We start from the raw sequence: 18,684 nt of genomic DNA, 5'->3' as shown, positions 1-18,684 counted from the left end.
TACAGATTATAATGGTGATATGATGATATGATGATGATAATACAGATTATAATGGTGATATGATGATGATAATACAGATTATAATGGTGATATGGTGATAATGTTGATAATGATGATGATAATACAGATTACAATGGTGATATGATGATAATTGATAATGATGATGATAATACAGATTACAATGGTGATATGATGATAATTGATAATGATGATGATAATACCGATTATAATGGTGATATGATGATAATTGATAATGATGATGACAATATAACAATACAGGATTATAATGTTGATATGATAATTATGATGAAAGTAATAAGATAAATTATGATACATTATATGATGAAGATAATGACAATGAAGATGAAAATTAAGTAAACAATTAAGATCATCGTGGTCATGTGATTATGATGCTGATAATGATGATGTATAATATTGAAATGGAAATGTTGATTGATAACAATGGAGACAATGATGATGTTGATAATAATAACAAAGAAAACAATAAAACCGCAAATCCACACAATGCTAAATTTACTTTCATGCAACACAGCATAATTATATAGTATTAAAACAAGAGGGTTAGTGCACAGAAATAATAGATCTATACTCTTAAAATGTTATTCTAAGCACAAATAAACTGGTTCATAAGGAGTTGGAATGAAAACATAGAGGGAAACCTGGAAAGCTACGAGGGATTGATAACATGGCCTACTAGCACCAGTCACTGTTTAATTAATTTTACACAGTACAAGCTAAGGTTTAATTACAATCAGTGACCAACATTGGACTTGAATTCAGATTTTACACAAAAAAGTGTCAAAACCGCATCCACTATGCTATTCTGCTTGGTCCTAATCTACAGTATTAACTAAAACAATTTTCATATAATGGTCTTAAGGTAGTGTGCCATCTAATTAAACAAATTCTGGTTTAAATCTTTTAGATTCCAAAAATCTAAACCTCACTTCTGCTTAGTCCTAATCTAGTAGAAGTCAAAACAATTTTTATATAATGGTCTAAATGTAGAGTGCCAGCCATTTAAACATTAAGTTATGGTTCAAATCTTGGTAGATTCTAAAAATCTAAACCTCACTAAAATTACATTGCACTCAGCATTTCTTTCAATATTCATTCATCAGTTGAAAGGATAGGAGAAGTACAGTGACTAAGTAAGGGTAAATAATTATCAACAAAAAGGCCCAATAAAAAAAACTACAAGAGTATAATAATACATACTGCAATAAGTAAATACTTGATTATTTCTGACAATAAATTATGTCATCATTATTTTTAAAGATGACATAATCTATAGCGATCAGTATTTAAACATAAATTATATCATCATCCTTTCTGATGATGACATAATCATCTATGTCGAAATATTGAATCCTAAACAGTAACGTGCATTCAAATTGGAATTTTCCATTGTGTAAAGTTTTTTTTTCATTCATTTTTCCATTCTATACTTATTTAGTTAATTCCAACATTAAGAACATATTAAACAAACAATTTTTAAACATTACCATTCGAATAAAAAACAATACGCATACGCATAACAATTCCCAATTGAATATGTTAAGACCATGTAGTGTATTTATACTTTTTTTAAATATAAACAATATACACACAAAGCACTTCAAAACAGCAAAAAAACAAACAAGTTAGATAATCACACAACAACCGGGTTTAGTAGAGTGCAATAACCAACCTAAAACAGAACCATCCTTCTCTAACTGTAGGCCTGTGTTTATAAGAAATGAACAAAGTTACTTATCTTGTGTTCTTTGTATTGTTCTGTTGCTGTTAAATCTCAACCTTCTTTTATATTTCTACTGTGTGTAACTTACTTATTAATTACTTATATCATAATTACTTAAATTATTATATTTTCAACTTTACAAACTGTTTCTATACATTTATTTTTAATATTTTCAAGGTCAGTATGAATAATGTTTATTTTTGACTCGGGAAATTCCGTGTTACACCCATAAATACTCACCAAGAATAGTTGGGTAAATAACTTACGTTTTTCTTTGTCTTTCTTATCCTTCTTGTCGTCTTTGCCAGCTTTTGTTTCTTTTTCCACTGTAATATAAAACAAGAGTGAAAACCATAAAATACCAATACTAGTATCAATACTATATCCTATTCAGGGAACACCCACCAAAAAGCGGACACTTTAGATAATAATAATAGATTCCAAAAATTGTATTGGTCTACTTTAAAATGGAAATTTGTTTTACTAATTGGCATAATTAAGACAATAAAACAACAAAGAAAAATACATAAAATTGCAAAAGGCAATGTTAAAATACTATTTAGGCCTATATTAAAACACTGTTTTAAAAATGCAGATTAGAAATTAATTAAACACTACTCTCTTGTCTTCTGAAAATAAAGCATAATATAATTATTCCTTGTTTGGATTTTTAACCTTTTTAATATTTTCTTTGTTAAACAGTTTCCTTGATTACCAAGAATCACCTTACATGTGCATCATTATTCTATTTTTAGACAGGTTCCAGATGATGCAATTGGGTGATCCTAAATCACAGAAAATCTTACATTTTTGATCTCTTTCTTTGGGCCGGTCTTCTTTTTTAGTTCCAACTTCTTCCTCCTTTTTACCATCCTTCTTCCCATTCTTTGTTGTTGTTACATTATCTTGGTTGCCAGATTCTACCTCTGGATCGGGTAGCTTAAACTCTGGCAGGATTTCTTTGAGTAACTTCCAGACCTGAGCCAAGTGTCCATACCTGTAGAGAGAGTGTACCAAATTATGCTAGACTGACTTACTGTAGTTTTTTTCTTTTCTACTTTAATTTTGCTTAATTGAAAAGTTATTCCACTTTATATATTTACATAATATATTAAATTAAAGTTAGTTAGAAACTTCTTATTACTTCAAGACTGATTTCCAGTTGTATTATTATGTGGAATTTTCTCAGTATTTATTTGTACCTGTATTTGGTGTTTTATTATTTATTTGTACCTGTATTTGGTGTTTTATTATTTATTTGTACCTGTATTTGGTGTTTTATTATTTATTTGTACCTGTATTTGGTGTTTTATTATTTATTTGTACCTTATTTGGTGTTTTATTATTTATTTGTACCTTATTTGGTGTTTTATTATTTATTTGTACCTTATTTGGTGTTTTATTATTTATTTGTACCTTATTTGGTGTTTTATTATTTATTTGTACCTGTATTTGGTGTTTTATTATTTATTTGTACCTGTATTTGGTGTTTTATTATTTATTTGTACCTTATTTGGTGTTTTATTATTTATTTGTACCTTATTTGGTGTTTTATTATTTATTTGTACCTTATTTGGTGTTTTATTATTTATTTGTACCTGTATTTGGTGTTTTATTATTTATTTGTACCTGTATTTGGTGTTTTATTATTTATTTGTACCTGTATATGGCGTTTTATTATGTATTTGTACCTGTATTTGGTGTTTTATTATTTATTTGTACCTTATTTGGTGTTTTATTATTTATTTGTACCTTATTTGGTGTTTTATTATTTATTTGTACCTTATTTGGTGTTTTATTATTTATTTGTACCTTATTTGGTGTTTTATTATTTATTTGTACCTGTATTTGGCGTTTTATTATTTATTTGTACCTGTATTTGGTGTTTTATTATTTATTTGTACCTTATTTGGTGTTTTATTATTTATTTGTACCTGTATTTGGTGTTTTATTATTTATTTGTACCTTATTTGGTGTTTTATTATTTATTTGTACCTTATTTGGTGTTTTATTATTTATTTATTCATACCTTATTTGGTGTTTTATTATTTATTTATTCATACCTTATTTGGTGTTTCATTATTTATTTGTACCTTATTTGGTGCTCTATTATTCATTTATACCTTTTATTTGATCTTTATTAGTTATCTATACATTGTTTGTATTATTATATATATTATTAGGCCCTCTGCTGCTGCAATACCACCACACCTTTGTTATGTTATTCATCATAACAATGCATTTACTTCTAAAAATATATGTACAAAAATGATGCAAGACGTTTACAGTGACTCTATTAAATATATCTGTAAATGCATTGAAAATGTTATAGACATTAAAGAAATTTCTCGTTTTGTATATAACTTCAACTCAAGGTCATAACAATCATGGCATTGGTATTCAACCAAAACAAGGAATAAATTCAATTTAACTAAAGTTCTATAGAAAGTATTTTTAAATCAAATTGATATTCATAACATGACAATTTAATTAAATTAAAAGATATTTGTTGACAGGGACTTTCCTTTTTCCTTTAAAAATAAATGGCATTGTTTTTGCAAAATTGTAATATCAATGTATTTATTATCTGTACTTAAATTGTAATTGTTTTATTTGTCCATAGGTCAAGTGGTCCCAAATCAAGTTTAGTCTGGTTTTTCAGAAACAAGACATTTTGGACCAGGCAGATTTTTGGAAAGTTTACTGTATTTAATTAAAAGAGTTTCATTATACTTTAACAAAAATAAAAAATATATTTTTCATATCCAGTTCATTCGACAAACAGACAACCATTTTATTATAAACTAAAATGGTTTTAAAATAAGAAAAATCACAATTTCTAAAAACAAGACGTATTAGTGAAAATACTATAAAATTCCTAAATTTAATAATATATTATCAGAAAACACACAAAATAAACATTTTAGAAAAAAAAATTGGGAACATTGTTAGTAAGCAAAACAGAATTCTCAAATACTGTAACTAACTCTAAAAACTTTAAGAAAACACAGAAAATTTTTTATCTAAAAACGTTTAGAAAGTCTCGCCTGTTTACAAAACCAGTTTCTTTGTCAGCTTCAATTTGAGATTCAGACTTTTCTTCTGCCTTCCTAGAGTTACTTTTATTTTTCTGACTAATATACTTAGTAAACATATGCCTAGTGATAAAGAACACTTTAAATAATTAAGAGAAAAACTTATTCTAAAGATACACATTTTAAATCCCAATGATGTAGAATAGCAATAACTATAGGATAAAATAATTTGTTTCTCTGACATTATTTAATACAATTGTTATAGTATGTGTTTTAAAAAATGCAAGTTTTCTTAACACTGTCATTTTCGCAGTAACAGACCATTGAACAATTACTCCTAGTTTGAAAGACAAAAAAGCTTTAAAATGCTATAAACTTTACTTTTTCATGTAAGCAGTTGTTTTTAAAGTAAATAACAACCATATAGCAATGAAATTCATGTTATATTAGAACATAGAGATATAATATCTCTATGATTAGAAAAGCTTTATTTTCAGTCTGTTTACAAATGAACACAAGAATAATTGTACACATCTTGTACTGTATTATTGTATGCCTATACAAATTAATAAAGGGTGGTGTTTTTTTTATCCTCACAATTACTAGTCAAAATAAAGAAAGCTATTCAATTGTGACCTAGTCTCTTTGTAACCCCATTCTAAATAAAGATTGGGAATTTCTATTATTTCTTTTCTATTATTTTATTGTTATAGACAGATAATAGTCTGGCCAAGTTCAAAGGTTATGTTTACTATTTTTGCACTATGTAATAACAATAACAAAAATAAAATGTGCTTTAAAAATTAAGTCAAATTTAATAATGTAAAATTGCTAGAAGATACACTGAATAATGTCAGATAATACAAAAGTAAAAAAGCATGATAATATTTGAATTAACCAGTGAATGGCAGATATGTAATGATAGAGAATTTTTAGGAGGTTATTTCTTCTGCATCTACATTTCCTTCTAAAGAACTATTTCTTTTTTTACATCTTCAACGTTGCATACAGTAGTTGTAAATGTTCATCTGATTTGTAGTATAAAACAAAATGAGATTAAATTTTCAGTTTATCAAACCAATATTAGAAAAATAGAAATTGTGATGGTAGAAATTACCTACTGTACCTTAAAAAACTGTCAATGGGGGTTTTCTTGAATTTATTTTGTCATTTTATAAGTGAAAACATTTAGTTTTCTTTTTTTTTCTATGGAAGAGAACTTTATTAAAACTACAAAATAACCTATTCAAAGTCTGATTTAATTAATCTTCATTTTTCACGTTTTGGGAGGACAATACATCTTTAACAGTTTTGTTTTTTTTACACAAAGAGTTTCTACAGAAGAATAATGATGATGAACATCTACAATCTTGTTAGAAATGTCATTCTTTTTTTTATTTTCATGAACAACAACATTCTTAAGGTACACCATCTAAGTAGTCTTTTTTAATATTGGTTTGATAAAAGAAATTTCTATTTCTAATATATATATTTCTATTCTTCTATCTATTCTCATGGTATAAAATATAATAAAATATAAGCAAAGATAATTATCCTGTAATACTCACTGTAACGGTATAGTTTCAGGTAACCACCCACTAAAAAGTTGCAAAACTGTCATATCCCCAAGCTCAGAGTTACTGCTGCCTCCATTGTAACTAGAAGATAAAAAAACAAAACTTCAAGTATAGGCATAATTTAACAATTAAAAGGCAATTTATTTAAACAACATAACATGTTATATTTATCATGTATACAAGCATCAGACATAAACACAGATAACACAAGAAAATACTGTAGCCATAGATATCACATGTACTGTAGTGGAAGTTGATGAAAAACAAAGTAATTGAAATGAGTCATAGGATTACCACTTTTTTTTCTGTTAACTTTTCTGTCAACTACTGTAATATGAAGGCAAGAGAATAATCAAAACAATTCCATCACAGTATGTGTCATCACATATGGTTTAAACCTACCTAGCTCATAAAAACCTTTTCTAAAACTATGTTTAAAAGATTCTAATAATTAACAGAAAGAGAAAAGGGCCAATCTTAGGTTTGTTCAAAATTTTGTGAACTTTTGTAAGAATTTTTTAAAACCCATTAATGTTTGTAAAAATTAATAATGCAAATATATTGTAAATGTGTCTATTTTAAGGAATTATTGTTATCAAAGAATGCATGAATGAGGTAAATAAAATAAAGTATGGCTAAAATTACTAAAAATCTTCAAAATGTAAATAAAATATTGTTTAATCATCAAAAGAAAATTCTTGATAATCAAAATGCTTTTATTATAATTCATCATATAACATTAACAATCAGTACTTTCCCATCACTAAATTTCAATTCAATCTAATTTTAGGCTCTGGGCAATTCCCCCAGTCAGGAATGAATGTGTTTGACTCAGAAAAAGGCAATAGAAAATCTGTTCAATTTAATAATTCAGACTTTTCCAAACTTGAAGAAATCATAGTTTGTGTGTTCTGTGTTCTACTACAATATAAAGAAAAAATATTTGATGATTTTCAATGAGTTAATGGACTGAGCGTTTCTGATGTGGCGTAGAAATAACAAATTGAACTGATGCTACAGTACGTCAGTAGCACAGGCAATCAGTTTCTGAAGTAAACAGGTTTTCCAGAAATGCCAAACAAAGCTTTAAATTGACTGTAAAATCCAAACATGCTTCATAGTCACATGTATGATTACATTTATATTATGTTATTATTATCACCCCGCCTAGGAAGTTATATTTTGTGTCAAAGACGGATCTTTACCAAAAACCAGACAGATATGTGGTCACGGACAACGCCATTCAATTTTGGATCCGAACCAGGATCCACATTCTGTACAATTTTTTAATATTTTACTAATTAAAATGAAGTTGGCCATGCTTTTTTTTATAATTTTAATAAACTATAAAAAATATTGAGGTAGAGGCCTTTTGCAGAAAAACACAAAAAAAAAATCAGTAGTCCATATCTATCTGTCACCTAACAATTCCACCACAATCTGTGTCATCGCACAGGGTTTAAACCTACACGACTCATAAAAACCTTTTCTAAAAATATTAATTTCTACTAACTAAAAGCTTTTAATGAACAGAAAGAGAAAAGCCAATCTTAGGTTTGTTCAAAATTTGTCTTCATTTTTTATAACCTATTATGTCTTCATGCTTTGTACAAATTAATAAAGCATTGTATGTATTGTAAAAGTGTCTATTTTAAGGAATGATTATGAGCAAAGAATGCATGATTGAGATAAATCATAATTGTTGCGATTTAATATAATTAATATTTAGTGTTTAAAATTAAATATTAAAAAAAAATCTTTAACAGTTTTAAAATAAAATATTGTTTATTCAAGAGAAAATTCTTGAAAATCAATCAAACAAAAGGCTTTTATTATTTCATCATACAACATCAGTACTTTTCCATCACTAATTGTAATTCAATCTAATTTCAGGCTCTGGGCAATCCCCCAGTATAGAGGTTTGACTCACAAACAGGAGAATAATGGAATTATAGTTTACTTAACTGGTAACTTTGAATTTGTGTTCAATAAGACTTGTCCAAACTTGAAACATAGATTTGTAGATGTACAAAGTATAATATGCAATTTATATAAAAGACAATTATTTTATTGCTCACAATGAGTCATAGGATTGATCAATTTCAACAACATCAAACTCAACTGATGCTGGAGTAGCACAGACCATACAGTATGATCTGAAACATTACAACTGGATTCCCCAGAATCTAAATTCTGCTTCCATTTCTTTGAAGTTGTTTCAAACATGTTTCAGAGTCATGGGCTTTATTATTATTTATGATATCTGTTAATCAAAAATGTGACTCATAATTAGTTATTTAAAAAGAATTGGTTTATGTGCAGGGAGTGTATTTACTTTTCTTCCTATCCATTGCAATAGCAGCATTTGATTCAATATAGTTGTTTCCCTGGCTCAATGATGAGGAAGGTTATGTGAACTGTTGTTGTCCAAAATGAATTTTGGAATTTCTAAATGTAATTTCAATTTCAAGAGATATTTTGAACTTTATATAAAGTCTGTGGTTTTAGTTTTAGAGTTTCCAGTTTTTGTGCCTTTGTTTTTTTTTTCTGGAAAATTTTATGCCACAACTATGTAAAATTTCATTTTGTTGCCCCCACTTTTATATATTGAGATTTCATTATAATACTTTTAGCATTTGGCTACATCTTTTTAATTTAAAAAATTTAATTTGACAAAATTAAAGTTCCCGAACATTCTTCAAAATTAAACTTTATGTACTTACTCAAGAGAAATAACTTTGATAATAGCCTTGCTAAGAATCATCGGCCATATTTCATGTTGGAGCGTGCTAGCGGGCAGAAGCATTTTACCGGTATTGTCAAACGGAATTGTGTCATCCACTGTCACTTTTCTCCAACAACCCTTAAAATAAAATTTACTTTATATCAATATTTTATTGAAATAAAATTATGACAATAAAATTATTTTTATAAATAATATTTTTGAGAATTTGTTTCAAAGTCCACTTCGATGTTTTTTTGGAAATTTCCATAACAAATTTGCATTGTCTTGGCAAGATTCCAACTTGCACACCTACAGCTAGCTCTGTCTACACTATCAAACTTTATGTGACAACAAAATGTGATGTGCCCATATATGGACGTGATGATATAATTATATTTATAAATAATATTGTACAAAATTTGTTTTTGAGTTCACTTTGATCTTTTTTTGAAAATTTCCATATCAAAATTTGCATTGTTTTGGCAAGATTTCAACTTGATGATGTCATATCGCTACCATATTTGGGCATATCACTTTTTGTCACACAAAGTTTGATACTGTACAGATACAGACAGAGCTTTACATACAAGGTAAGTATTAGCAACCAATAGAACAATATTGAGCAGTAAACAAATGGTTTTTTGTCGTGAGGTGGTTTCCCGAATGATCCTAAAATCAAAACGGTACTGGGTATGACCAACTAGCGTTATTGTCACCGGCTAGTCATCCATTCATAGAAGTACTGATGTAGTAGCCTATCTGTACGGTGACCATAGAATGTGACCCGAGGCATGACTAACTACGACTTTTAGATGATAGAAAGTTGAGAAAAAATGTTACGAGTAGTTGTACGACATGAAGATGTTTATGAAATTATGTCAATAATGTTTACACACTAGGCATACAAATAGTAATAGTGATAGTTTTTTAACAGATAATCATGGTAAATGGCAATAAAAACATCCGAATAACTGATCCAGTTGCTGCTCATCAAAGTAGCCTAGTTTCAAATAATATAACCATTGACTAAGTTATAGTTAAACTATACTATAACTGTTAAAACTAATAGTTTAAAAGTTATAGTATAGTTGACATAGTAAAAGGTATGTAGAAAACTTTCAAGTGTATCATTGACAAACAAAAAGAAATTTTCTCTATTTGAAATTTCAATATTTGTTTATTCTTTGTAAAAACTCACCATCCAATACAATCTGACAACGTATTTGCCATGAGGGTTGTGCAAAGGAACATGAGGTCCTTTTCCAACTTTACACAGTGAAAATATATGATCCCACGGTCGCCATGTATGCATCTCGCCACCAGAAACACTGATATTAGATGTTTCTCCATCAGTGGAGTTTGCTGTCGTCGATTTCCATAAGCAATTAATTTGACTGATTATCCAACGTATAACCTGATAAAGAATTATAAAAAAAGATATTAGGAATCATTTCTAAAAAAATATTCTACTGCAGTTACTATACTTAACTTAATCTTTAACATGTTCATGCAATAATCGCAAGCTTTCTTTAAGAACCATGATACATTTATTGCATTTGTTTATTGTAACAATGACTACTCATAAAACTTCCACTTTGAAACACAGTTCATACATTGTTGCACTTTTATAGTCACAGCAGTAACAATTTCAGTGCTTAATACACATAATACTTTTAAAACTTTTAAAACAAAATAAAAGATTTTGAAAATTGATTGAAAAAACTCAGGACAGTAAACAGACTGAAAGACAGACCTCAATTGTTGTGGTAAAAATCCAAAAAGTTGAAATAAATTGAAAAATGAAAACAAAAAATGTTTCCTTATTAATATTGAACTGTAGAAAGAAAAAAAATGTTTTGTTTACATCTAAATAATAAAAAAAAATGAAATAAGAATCAGTTAGAAAGTGGGAGAGAAAACCAGAGAGAATGATGGTGGTTGTTCTAATGGCAACTACATAGAGGGTAATGAGTCATCATGTATCAGACATTTTAAAACTTTCCAAAACTCCACAACAAATCAAAATACAGATCATTGATTGGTCAAACTGAACAAAAGAACCTTATATTTGCATTATATTAACTGTAACATTCCAACTAATTAAAGTTATTTTTCATTATCATTACAAATAATTATTAATGTAATATTTATAAAAACAAAATTGGGAATTTACACCCAGACGCTATATAATGAACCACGCTAATAAAAATTTGAACAAGTCTACTAATTACATCAAGATAAAGTTACTATCTTTTAGTAAACAATAATAAGATGTCAAACTTTCTAATGAAAACTAAAAAAGAGCAAATTACTATCAAAGGAAATGGCAACACTATCGTTATTGCCAATGAAGAAACGAAAACAGTTATCATAAATCGCCATCGACCAACTAACGTATCGCAACACGAAGTAAACTTGTTATCTAGTGGTACTTTCATGAAGACCGAAAATGAAAAAAAAAAGTTGCAGATAAACGGCGACATTTTGGTTGTAAAAAGTGAGAGAAGTAAAATGGCATTGTTGGAAAAAATGGACTGCTACCAGACAATAATCAAAAAGAAAGAGGGAATCGAGATTGTGGGAAACGACAATATCATCGTCATCGCTACAGAAGACAGCAATGGTTTCAATTAAGTTATATTTTGTTATTAACAATTGTATTGTTATACAATCATCTATATATAAATTTACGTAAGGGCAAAATTCGGTAAATCGCGCCTTACTTCTAGAATTTTTACTCGATGGTATATAAAGTTGGTTCGTACTTTCGGTACTGATTTTAACCACCTGATGTAACCCTGTTTACTAATTAAATTAAGTTAGATAATTAGTTATTGACGATTAAAACGAATTTAGGTTCAACGATTTGCCCCAAATAGGGGTGTTTTCCGATCGTGGTATACACTGTCTAATGGATGTCCATCTTGAAAAATACCCGCCACAAAAATGCGAGGAGGCTTCGCATTTTCCTATCTCCTCCTACGATAATTGTTTTTAATAGCTGAAAACCGGTTGAACAGTTCGAGTACAGCATCATAATGTTGAAGACAGGCCGATTTTCTTTAAAAAATACTATTTTGATACATTTAATATACGTTTTTACAAATGTATTGATTTGTGATGAATGGAACATTCCAAATTATTTGGTTTAACCATACAGGTATAGATTTAGATTTATGGGCCCCCTTGGAGAATAAACATAAATAGTATTGCAATGCTGTACAATACTGTTAAGGTATTAACCACTTTTGATCGCAATTTGAATCGCAAATTTCTTACTGTGAGTGTTGGTACTGTTAGATGTAATATAAAAATATATACAAATAAACTTTATTACTGTGAGTGTGGGTAAGCCCTACTGTTAGATTATAAACATATAATATACAAATAAACATTCCAAATTATTTGGTTTAACCATAGAGGTATAGATTTAGATTTATGGGCCCCCTTGGAGAATAAACATAAATAGTATTGCAATGCTGTACAATACTGTTAAGGTATTAACCACTTTTGATCCCAATTTGAATCGCAAATTTCTTACTGTGAGTGTTGGTACTGTTAGATGTAATATAAAAATATATACAAATAAACTTTATTACTGTGAGTGTGGGTAGGCCCTACTGTTAGATTATAAACATATAATAAACAAATAAATAAACGTTATTACTGACAGTTGCTTCTCAACGTTTGTATTAATTAATAATTTAAAAATATATAAACGTCGTAGTGGTGTATCGTTACATGTACTTTACTATTTCAATCGACTATGACAGTGAGAGTTTTAACAAAGTACCGTATTAAATCGTAAATGTTTTACTGTATTTAGTGGTATATTATTTATAGGCCTATAAAACATTAAAAACAATATTTCGTTACTGAGTGGATAAGAATATATTTTAAAATGTTTCCTCTTTGTACCTATCTTCTTCCCCCATCCCTCAACCCTTAATGTTACATACAAAACACAAATTGAGTTTGTTTAAATGAGTCCAAATAAAAAAATTTGACTCATTTTGTTTCTCTCTTGGAAGTAATTCCCAGGGTGCTAATTTTGGTTGACTACATAAATCATTGTGTATATTTATTCGTTTCTGTAAACGATAATGTATTATAGTCCTGCGGTACGTACATTTGAAATCTCCATTTTTTTTCTCGCTGGAAATACTGTGTATTCGAGAACCATCTGTGGGCACGACCTAGATGGTACGCGAGCGAAGCGAGCGTTCCATCTAGTTTATAGTAATTTATATCAGCAATTATTTAGGCTGTAAAATTACTTCCTATATATTGGAATGAATATTTCAGTGTTTAATCTCAATATTTTCTATAATCATCAATTGAATTTAAATTAAATTGTTTTTAGATTTAAAATAAGTTTGAAACATCATTTAATAAACAGAATATAGTTGAAAAAATTTTAATATACAAAGTAAACTTTAATACAAAAACAACTTACACTAACCACAGTTTTAAATATTCCACAACATTGTTTGGGTTTTTCCAAATTATCATTTTTGATTCATTGGTTAGGCTCATTGTTGTGCCCATTGGTTCAAAGAATCTCTTAAGCCATTACTTTTAATACAGAAGTAATGAAAAAGTTTAATTAATTTAATTGTTATTGTTTATAAACATGTCATACTACACTGTTATTGTTTGCGTAAATGTCTGAACTGAGTCCAAAGGTTCATTATAGTATACTATGAACCTAATTTATAGGTCCAAGATTAAACTATTATTATTAATATTATTATTATTATACTCTCTGCTATAAATACACACGGAGGAATCCCGAAATAACTATGGTTAACATATCTATTGAATGTTGATGAAACCAAAGCAATGTTAGACTTTAAAATAATACAATCATAAATTATGTATCTAAGTACCCTTGGTTGTGGTGCTCCATTCAGTAATGTGTTTAAGGTTAGTTAGTTATCTTACTACAGTACTGTAGTTTGAATAAATAATGTGATGCATTTTTAATGTTATAGATATAAACAAAAATAATATATAGACATATTTATTATTATTTATTATCTTATATTATCTTATATTAATAATTATATGAAATATATATATTCTATTTTATTAAAAATTTGGAACTAATTTAAAGTTAATATTATGCTGTTGTTTTATGATTCACTCACTGTCCAGGTATTTCTTATTATAAATTGTTCAAACAAACTTTTCATTCCAAAAAAACCTCCCAAAATATCTATTTATAGCATTATTAGCTGATGAAATACAACAAGTGCCAAGGGCTTAATAATAGGTGACTATATTCCTCACATGACAAACATACATTGTGCTACCATATACGGCATTGGTGGGAATTGAGATGATTTATCTACGATTCAAACAAAAGATAGAAGATCAGTGATTCTCACCAAACCACAATTCTTACTCTTATACTTACTTCACAATCATGAATGTGCTCGTTTTTAGACATCAAATCAAAGTCATTGTTGTTGTCTGCATCATATACCACAATGGCTTTGTCAGTTATAAACTCATGAGGGCGCTTCCAACATTCTACCTTACTTCGTAGCGATGGAGGCATATCAATACGTCCATCTGGATCATCAAAGAAATGCTAAAGGACAAACAGACAATTAAATGTGACGTATAAATCTATTCATACTACAGTATTTCTTCTCTAAACTTTGACAGTTCTGTATCATCATTTTATTCATGAATAGTTTGAAAAGTTGTAAATAACTATTGAGGGCTCACTTCAATTTAATTTCAATAATATAACTTTAATTTCAAACTTGCTTACCAGACTAGGAGACTTCCCCTTCTGATCTTTTTGATTTGTCTTGTGGGCAGCATCCTACATTAAAAATTAAATTTAAAAAAAAACTTATAGTGGCTACCTCATAGCACTGGAACAATACACTGCTGTTTCAATTACTATTTTACCATATACATGTATTGTATTAGATAAATGTGTTTCGCTTACCCATCTTTCTGTGTTAATGTCAGCATCGTTAAATTCAGGCCATAATACAATCCTCTGCTTCTTCCCTTCCTGAGCTCCCACAAGGCTAGCAGCGATTGACGCAGCTCTGAAGTGAGAAAACAAAAGATACAACTTAGATAGTTGAAAGAAAGCAGCTTTCTTTAAAACAAATTGTACAGATACTATGTAAAAAAATGGTTTCATAATTCATTATTAACAGAGGCTTTTGCTGTTATTGTACAGCAGATGGTTGTCTTGAAGAACTCATCAATGTACTCAGCACTGAAAGAGAATCACAATCTTGCCAATCATGCAGTGTCAGCTAAAGAAAAGACCAGTCAGTTTCAAAGCAAAAAGTGTCAAAGTAAGTTGTTAAAAAAATGATCACCTACAGTACAAGTAAGAGCAGAACCAAACTATTAACAAGTTTACAAACAACTTACAACTTTACTTTGAGAACGCTTGCTTTGAAAGATATTGGCATACTTTACTGCAACTACATACAGTACGGAAAATGTGTTAAAATCACTACAGATATGTGAAGAAACTAATAATGATCAGACCAGCTGCTAGCACCACTAAATGTCGAATGAGCTCATCAAAATCACCTTACAAACAAATGTGCAAATACAGAATTTTTTCATCATTATTTACATCACCATGAGCAACATTTATTTTATTATTTGGCCTTGCTTCACAAGAAAAGCAAATATGAGTGAGAAAATACAATTAGTGCTGATTTAATCTTCATTGTTACAAAACTGGTTCTTTAGTATTGTAGTAATTGAGCCGATTGCAGGCTAAGGAGCTAAAACAACATCTTATTTGTGAAATGCTTTTAAAAACATTCAGCAATCAGCAGCCTTGTTCTATTGTGGTGCATGTTTTCAAGTATATTTTTCAGGGTCAAAGTTTATTATCTTTCTAATAATTATTGATTCAACCAGATATAAATTTCAACAAAAAACTGCAAAAATCCAAATGCAGACTATTAGTCTCTTAATCTCGGTCTACTAGTTTGCCCAAATATGGTAGTGATATGACATCATCATGTCCATTGGTTTGATAGCATACAGTAGACCGAGCTTAATTCATCCATGATGTTACAGTCCCCACACATATTCTATAAGGTGGTTCTGGAAACTAAAGCCTTGTCTACACAATCAAACTTTACGGTATGTGACAAAAAATGTAATGTGCCCATATATGGACATAATGTCATACCACTACCATATTTGGGCACATCACTGCCATATTTGGGTATATCACTACCATATTTGGGCACACCACACTTATTTGTCAAACTAGTTTGATAGTGTAGACAGAGCTTAATTCTAGTGAATTAATCACTTTGGAGAACCTATTTCTTTCTCTATGCTATTACAGTACACTATTACAAATTCTATGGGAATTATGTTTGGAGACTTTGAAGAAAACTCTACCTCCACAGCGATTTCAATGACAATGTCTTGCCAGAACCAGTACGGCTTTGTCTTCCTGTTGTTGGCGGTCTTGGAGACAATCTTCTCATTATTTTTATAGTTTTAAAATCTCTTCAAATTCTTCAAGATAGCTGTTTTTATAAGATGACTATACCATACATTACTGCATTTAGTTTACAGAGGAACAAAACAATCTTCTTGAAGTGGAGCAAACAAAGTTTTTATCTGCAGTACCATTCAGAAAAAGTTGAAAATGTTCAAGGGAATAACAGACATGACTGATATGATTTCTATTCTCACAGAATTGAAGTATCCACAAAAGTTCTTGTTATCTGAAACAACCATTCAGTCTGTATACAGAATTGTTATGTTCCAACTTTTCTTCTATGATCCTACTGTACTCAATTTCTATTAATGTGGTATTTCTTTATCTGCAACTCTTTTCTTTCTTTTCAAACTAATCCTTTAGGAACATCTATACAACTAAACTGTTACAGCGATATAACGATACAAGTGTTGCTGTTGCAATCAAGGTCCATAAATTATGACTGCTAAAGTTTATTAAATATACATTTTCCACATTGCAAAAACCTGTTCATGAGTGCATGTCGCTTCTAGGCATGAATTACAGTATGTACAGAAGACACTTGTAAGCAAAAAAAAAAGCTGCCGGTCTTGACAGGTCATTCAATAAATATCTATCACTTTAAGGTAAGAAAGAATACAGACTCTAAATTGCTGAGCTGCGGAAATGTTTTAGGAATCTGGTCGCTTCTAGCCATGAACATTAAAGAAATAGTCCATTCAAAAATGTCTAAGATGAGGTAAGAATACAGACTTCAAATTGCTGCGAAAATGTTTTCAGAATCTTGTCGCTTCTAGCCATGAACATTAAAGAAACAGTCCATTCAAAAATGTCTAAGTTGAGGTAAGAATACAGACTTCAAATTGCTGCGAAAATGTTTTCGCAATCTTGTCGCTTCTAGCCATGAACATTAAAGAAACAGTCCATTCAAAAATGTCTAAGATGAGGTAAGAATACAGACTTCAAATTGCTGCGAAAATGTTTTCGCAATCTTGTCGCTTCTAGCCATGAACATTAAAGAAACAGTCCATTCAAAAATGTCTAAGATGAGGTAAGAATACAGACTTCAAATTGCTGCGAAAATGTTTTCAGAATCTTGTCGCTTCTAGCCATGAACATTAAAGAAACAGTCCATTCAAAAATGTCTAAGTTGAGGTAAGAATACAGACTTCAAATTGCTGCGGAAATGTTTAAGGACTAAACCAACATTTGAAGGATGAATTACAGTTACAGTTGGTCCATTCAATAAATATCCACCAAGTAAAAATACAGATGCCACATTACTTCATATAAGATAGTGTTCAATGGTGGTCGAAGTACATGTGTTCTTATATACAGTATGCTTGTCAGTTCTAAGCAATTATGTTAAGTGAATGTACAGTAGACACTTGAAAACAAGAAGAGTAAGACGCTTCATTCATCCATTCAATAAACGTCTAGCAGAAATCAATAACACATGAATGATAATAAATAGGAATCCAGGACAAACAGATAAAAATCAATTGGATGCAATACCTTAGAACAATAGACAGGTACAGTATCAAAAAGAGCTCTATTTCACAAATAAAAAAACTGTTATCTGTAGCATCAGGGTGAAAAATTTTCTTTATACTGAATATTGAGACTTGTAGAACTGAAATGAACAGTTGTACAGGTCATACAACCTGACGAATGAGGTTGTTTGGAATAATCAAAGGAAAAATCTGTTTAATAGTACCGGTACCATCCAATGATATTTACACTTTCTCTATTAAGCGTAGTAACGTCAGAGAGGCTAATGGTCACACAATTGTCTGATGGATAGGGTATCTCAGTTTTACAGTTCTTAATCAAATGAATCAAAGATTTAATGATAATGACAAACATAATCATACCAAATATGGAATAACTGACCTATATTACATGGATCAATGGTATTTTTCCAATCTATTTCAATACCATAAAATCAAATGTATTTACTTAATTTCACCACCACTAGAGTATATGGTTTTGAAACTACTGTGAAAGGAGACTTGCCAATTGGTCAGATGCTTAGCAAGTTCTCATATGCACAAGACACTATAAAGTCAAAATAAGTAAAACAACTACTTCGC

The 18,684-nt window shown here is 29.3% G+C and overlaps 1 protein-coding gene across 9 annotated transcripts in view; it reads right to left on the bottom strand.

Moving 5' to 3' along the window:
• LOC140053847 (androglobin-like) overlaps positions 1–18,684 on the bottom strand; it is a 53,460-nt gene that overhangs the window by 21,027 nt on the left and 13,749 nt on the right. For 8 of the 9 annotated variants that reach the window (XM_072098560.1, XM_072098558.1, XM_072098559.1 and 5 more), the window contains exons 2-10: positions 15,065–15,170; positions 14,882–14,935; positions 14,519–14,695; positions 10,298–10,513; positions 9,098–9,237; positions 6,366–6,455; positions 2,569–2,759; positions 2,029–2,088; positions 1,712–1,744 (exon numbers count right to left, since the gene is read on the bottom strand). In XM_072098560.1, coding sequence (XP_071954661.1) covers positions 1,712–1,744; positions 2,029–2,088; positions 2,569–2,759; positions 6,366–6,455; positions 9,098–9,237; positions 10,298–10,513; positions 14,519–14,695; positions 14,882–14,935; positions 15,065–15,170 — 1,067 coding nt within the window. The remainder of the gene's footprint in view (positions 1–1,711; positions 1,745–2,028; positions 2,089–2,568; positions 2,760–6,365; positions 6,456–9,097; positions 9,238–10,297; positions 10,514–14,518; positions 14,696–14,881; positions 14,936–15,064; positions 15,171–18,684) is intronic. The other variant, XM_072098563.1, reaches the window with a different exon arrangement.

This window comes from Antedon mediterranea, chromosome 7 (genome assembly GCF_964355755.1).
Source record: "Antedon mediterranea chromosome 7, ecAntMedi1.1, whole genome shotgun sequence".
In the NCBI taxonomy this organism is placed as follows: Eukaryota; Metazoa; Echinodermata; class Crinoidea; order Comatulida; family Antedonidae; genus Antedon; species Antedon mediterranea.
The sequence above is the reverse complement of the archived record's forward strand: the minus strand, read 5'-3'. Positions and strand labels throughout refer to the sequence as shown.